This window comes from Quercus suber, unplaced genomic scaffold, assembly GCF_002906115.3.
Source record: "Quercus suber isolate HL8 unplaced genomic scaffold, Cork oak 2.0 scaffold_95, whole genome shotgun sequence".
Lineage (NCBI taxonomy): Eukaryota > Viridiplantae > Streptophyta > Magnoliopsida > Fagales > Fagaceae > Quercus > Quercus suber.
Window position 1 is genome coordinate 136,839 of NW_027069560.1, and position 6,000 is coordinate 142,838.

The following is a 6,000-nucleotide window of genomic DNA, read 5'->3' on the forward strand; positions in this document are numbered from 1 at the left end:
TGTCAAAAAATTACAATAATTAAACATTTAGCATCTTTAAAATGAACATATAGGTATTTTAACAATACCTCAGCAAATAAAAAGGGAAAAATTCTAATTTTCATCCCACCACATTTAGACCTTACTTGTACCACAACAGTAGAAAAATTGAAAGGTCAAAAGCTTTGTTGATTCGCCATATTGCCAAGTCCCCCACACAATTGTAGAAAATTTAGCTCATAGTGCTCTCACAAGTGACTCTCTCTCTCTTTCTCTCCGTGTCTATCTACGTTGGCATTTGCCTTCTTTTTTCTTTTCTTTTTTTCTTTTTTTCCAGCTATTTCCTTTTCCCACTGTTGCTGCAGTTTTGTGTTTACAATATAAAAGGTGAAATTTTTGTGTGACTAGACTAGACAAGAAAGAGTAAAAGACAAGCTTGAAGCTTCCTAGGCCTTTCACTCATGTGTAGTGCTCTTGTGTTAGTTTATTTTTCTTTTGCTTTGTTTTGATTTCTTTACTTTACTTTTCATTTACTTTCTTTTTTATTTTCCTTGTAATATAGTATTTGTTATTATAATAATCAATATATTATATACCGTATGGCATTATAATTTATAAATGTACTTGATTAGTTTGATTAAAATATACAATATATACTACTATATTAACATGTATTTAGTTGTTGTTTATAGCACATTTTGAGTTATGAAGTATTGTATATTACTATTTTAGATTTCATATACACACCATATATATATATATATATATTTGCACCCCCCCTCCCCCCAAAGATAAATTCCTAGCACTACCATTGGATGCAGTGAAGTAAGTTATGCATAATTACATGAGCATGCATTTGATTTGGTTGATGAACATGATGAATATGCTTGGTTAATGCCATGATGCTATGCTTGGATGTTTGGGTATGCTTGATGTTAATGCCTTGTTAATGCTACTGCCTTGTGATATGCTTACTGCCTTTGGATATATATGTGCTAGATGAATGATAGGATTTTGTGCCATGAATGTGATATGATTGAGATGCCAAGTTGTGTGTTAGATGCATGTTAGGGTAGGCTTAGTGTATGTGTGTGTATAGAATAACCTATTAGAAGACTCTTTGATGGGATTAGGATTTGGAATACAATGAGTGGAGGCCAACCTACGTGTTGGGTGAGGTTGGGTGTCTAACACTTTCCCATCCCCATACCTAAACTCCAAACACATGCTCTAGTAAAGATCAGTCATTCCCACAGGGAAACCACTCACCGCAGGTGCTTGCGCCCATAAACTACCATGAAACGAGTGGGTTTTCTTCTTAGACAAAGCATCCAACCCTTGGAAAGTCTCTACAAGAATCATCGGAACTAGATTCTCACCCTTAGTAAGAGCATCAATGAGTTCTGCAATGCGTATGGACATGTGGAGAGAGAGAGAGAGAGAGAGAGAGAGAGAGAGAGAGAGAGAGAGAGAGAGAGAGAGAACTTGACAAAAGAAGCACCACCCCAACCATTGAAATTGTGATACCTCAGATTATGTGGATTGTATTGGATTGGATTGGATAAATGTGAATGTTGTGTAGGCATTGATTGTTTACAAAGTTGAACTGAGCTATGTAAGTGAGTACAAGAGCCTTAATTCAATTGTAATTTAACTAGTCCCTTTCAGGTATAATGCATATGTAGCTAGCATTTCCTTAAGTTGTTAGAAATGGTATCGAAACCAACTTGGTAAAGTCATGTGGATCAATACTACTACAACACAATGTGGGACCTAACGTGGATGTTAGGAATTTAAGTGGGGAAGATTGCGATACCTCAAATTATGAAAATTCAATTGGGTAAATGTATGTTGAGTAGGTGTGTGCTGATTTCTACATTAACTATTGACTTGGATGAATAAGCTATATAAGTGATTATGAAAAGTCTTAATTTTAATTTGAATAATCCTTTTAAAGTCGTGTACAAATGTAGTTAGCGCTTCCTCTTGTTGTTATGAAAATAGTTTTCACACGGTTGCTTCATATGTTACTACAAAGTACAAACAATGTTCTGTTTAAATAGAAAATGGAGTAGAAAACAACATAATCGCAATACAAAGATTATTGAAATGTTTATATTTGATGCATTGGCCTTTTTTAATATGGAACTTTAGAGATTTTACTTATGCTCTATAGTCATGATGGAAGTGACTAAATTACTTCTGAATTGGCCACAAATTATTAAGTCAAATTACATTATAAAAGTCATTATAAAGAGTTTCAAATGTAATTTGGCTAGTCTTATTAATAAACAGTGAAAACGTACTTCTCTAAACTTTGTATTGTAGCCCAATTAACACAATTTTGTGTTTTAAAAATGTCTGAAGTTTAAATCACATCATTGTCAATCTCCAATTTATAATATATAAAAAAAAAAAAAAAAGTACTTTCCCGAATACTGTTAAAAATTGTTTGCCTGGTTACTTCACATGCCACTAAAAGTAATATTTTATTTGGAAATAAAGTCGAGTAAAAGACAGCATATCGCAATTTAAAGATCATTGAAAATGTTTATAATTTTTATAATTTTTTTTTATATAAATGCAATATAATTTAAATTTATGACGCTCACTTCTTGATAATTGCTCTTTATCATCATATCAAAGTAATAATTAGTTTTTAATTTAGGCAATATTAAAATTTCAAATTTCTTATTCGACAACAAGAGATTTTATCAATTGAGTTAGCTAGAATCCACAAAAATACTTCATTAATGCATTACGCTCAATATAGAAGTTCTGATATTTTACTTGTGATCTATACCCCAAGCGAAGTGTCTAAGAGGAAGTGACTAATTATCCTTTAACCGGACCAACCATGCTTAAGGTCCTAGGTCGTGGCTGTCTAACCATTTTAGCATTGTCATCCTCTAAAACACTAGTTATTTGTACTTTCTTGCTCAAGTGAGTATTCCAGGTACCAATCTTCCCGCAAAAAAAAAATAATAATAATAATTAGATGTATAACAAATTTATCTCAAACGTCATTAAGCACAAACATTGGATGGATTTCTCGTAGGTATGGGTTTGATTGACTCTAGATTCAATGTTTGGGCACTCTAGTCTAAGTTTAAGGCCTAAAGAGCCCTTGTAATGACATGTTACAGATGGTAAAACATTTCATCCGATTTTAGGTATGATAACTTAGAAGTTGTACCTTAAGTTCTACTCTTAAAATTCAGTTATGTAGCTTTTTTCTTATGAAAAAAAAAATGTATTTTTAATTAAGTACAGTTATATAACTAAATTTTAAAAAGAGAACTTATAGAATAGCATCTAAATACTACACTTAAATTTTTTCTAAAATATTTTTGGTTGAATGATTCCATCATTTAAATATATTTTTTTTGTAAGGAAGCCAGAAACATGTAAACAACTTTATGAAGTTGATTTAACCAAACAAAAAACAAAAAACTTTATGAAGTTGTAAAGGTGCAATAAATAGTGCATTAAAAAGTCCCAGAGAATAGAAGAAGGGAAAAACAAGAAATGGTGGATCGCTAGTGATGAGCAAAATTATAGTTAGTATATAGGCTAAACCCATCAGCCTTGATTGTGAGACAGAATCTACAACTTGGGCTGAAGGGATGAGTTACATTAAGAGACTAAAGATCTTGAAGCCGACGGACATAAATGTGGAGGTAGCATGTAGTTCTTTAGGGAGCATTGGGGGGCCGACGCCATCATTAGTTGGCACTGATAGCTGACGGGGATAGCATATGATGACAGTCCTGATGTTGACAGCTCTGAATAAAACCTTTGCTTGACCTTCGCGCATGAATATATAAGGAAAAGACTTGCATCCCATGCTCAATGTTAGTCTCCTATAAGGAAAGGATCCCATAATATACGCTCATGAGGTTTCCTACAAGGAGAGGACCTCTGGTCCAAGTAAGAGAGAGTCAGTCCTTTACCACTATAAAAACCCCAATACCTCCATAAATCGAGGTATGCATAATTACGCCCTCTCTAGCACTCTAGAGTTGTAAAAGGTTCTAACTTGACCTTCGGAGGGTATTTGGTTGACACCACACTGATGCTCTCTATTAGGTCTTCTCTTTTCTTTGTACAGGTGTCGTTTCAAGTGTGCAAGTATCTTGTGACTCACTGGTGATATTTTCAGCATCATCAGTTGGCGCCTTTTGTGGAAAACGAAATAACATTTTTTTGGTTTGTAAGCCATAGCAAATGCTTTTCGGACAAAAAAGTTGCATGGTGCTGACTCGCTCGATGGCAACAACGAACAACGTTTAAGGAGACGAAACCCGCGGCCCTCGAAAGGCAGGTGCAGACCTTAGCCACCGCCGTAGAGCGCCTTACTAAGCAGAACCACGATCTGGAGGAACAGTTATGCCAGAAAAATGCAGGTCACGACACTCAAGAGCAGGACCAAGAAGGCACCAGTGTCGATAGAAGAGAACAAGAAGGGCCGGAGGGCAGTAATGCTCCGAGTAGACCGGAGCGTCAAAATTTGAGCATGCCATCCCTCGTGGATGCAACTCAACCACATATTGCCATAGAGATACAGGCAATAAAGGAACAAAATAGAGGTCATGATGAATGCCCTTAAAGGACAGGTATCCAACGACTTTGACGATCTGGTAAATCACACCAACTCGCTGTTCACTACAGCTGTCAATTTCTTCTCCCTGTCACATAAACTTCGCATGCCGCATATAGACAGTTACGATGGAATGAAGGACCCTCTAGATCACCTAGAGACCTTCAAGACCTTGATACACCTTCAAGGGGTAGTGGACGAAATCATGTGTAGGGCCTTTCCTATAACGCTGAAGGGCCCTGCAAAGGTATGGTTCAGTTGACTGATGTCGAACTCTATCAGCACTTTCAAGGAACTAAGCGATCAGTTCACTGCACACTTTATTGGGGCACACAAGTATAAGAAGTCCACGACGTGCTCGATGAGTATCAAGCAACGAGAGGACGAGATGCTGAGATCCTACATAACGCGCTTCAATAAGGAAGCGCTATCGATCGACGAAGCCGACGACAAAATACTTGTAGCAGCCTTCATAAATGGGTTGCGAAAGGGTAAGTTCTTGTTCTCACTATACAAAAACGACCCCAAGACCATGTCGAAAGTACTCTATATGGCCACTAAGTACATGGATGTTGAAGACACGCTGCAGGCTCGGGAGGAAAAGCCAAGAAAAAGGGAGAGGCAAGAGGATGCACAACAAGACTAAGGGCGAAAGAAGCCAAGGACTGGAGACCAAAGGGATTAAAGGCGTTCTAAACCCTCGGGAAGGAGGTTTACAAGCTTCACCCCGTTGACCACCCTGATAGATTAAGTCCTAATGCAAATCAAGGACGAAGGGGCTCTGACCTCTCCCAGAAAGCTGAAGGGGGATCCCAACAAGTAGTCTGGAGACAAATATTGCCGCTTCCACTGCGACCACGGACATGACACAACTGAGTGCTATGACTTGAAATAGTAGATTAAAGCCCTCATCAGACAAGGGAAGTTACAGAAGTTCATCAGCAAGGAAAGAGCAGATCCGCCTCCTCAAGAGCAAGCTCTCTGACGAGACAACGAATGACCAAGGCAATCCTTGGGAGACATAAGGATGATCGTAGGGGGAACGGCCGCCAACGGCCTATTAAACAAGGCTCGTATGACATATCTCAGAGCGGTCTCGAATGTCCAACTCACAGGTGTTATCCCGAAGATGCCGCGAGTCGACAATCCTCTTATTGGATTCTCGGAAGAAGATGCTCGACATCTCCACCATTCGCATGATGATGCATTGGTCGTTAGCTTTCAGGTAGGAGACTACAACATGTACTGAGTCTTGGTCGACAACGGAAGCTCTGCAGATATTCTCTATTACCCAGCATTCCAATAGATGCAGATTAGCAGAGAGCGACTAGTTCCAACCAATGCTTCACTCATCGAGTTCGACGGAACAAAAGTGTACCTCCTAGGCATGGTCACGTTACCAATTACCATTGGAGATTATC

At 37.8% G+C, this 6,000-nt stretch overlaps 1 protein-coding gene across 1 annotated transcript; it reads left to right on the forward strand.

Moving 5' to 3' along the window:
* The first annotated feature begins 4,844 nt into the window (after positions 1–4,844).
* Positions 4,845–5,225, forward strand: LOC136068006 (uncharacterized). Its single transcript, XM_065774597.1, has one exon. It carries the CDS (start codon positions 4,845–4,847, stop codon positions 5,223–5,225), a length of 381 nt encoding a protein of 126 aa, XP_065630669.1.
* The last annotated feature ends 775 nt before the right edge of the window (positions 5,226–6,000 follow it).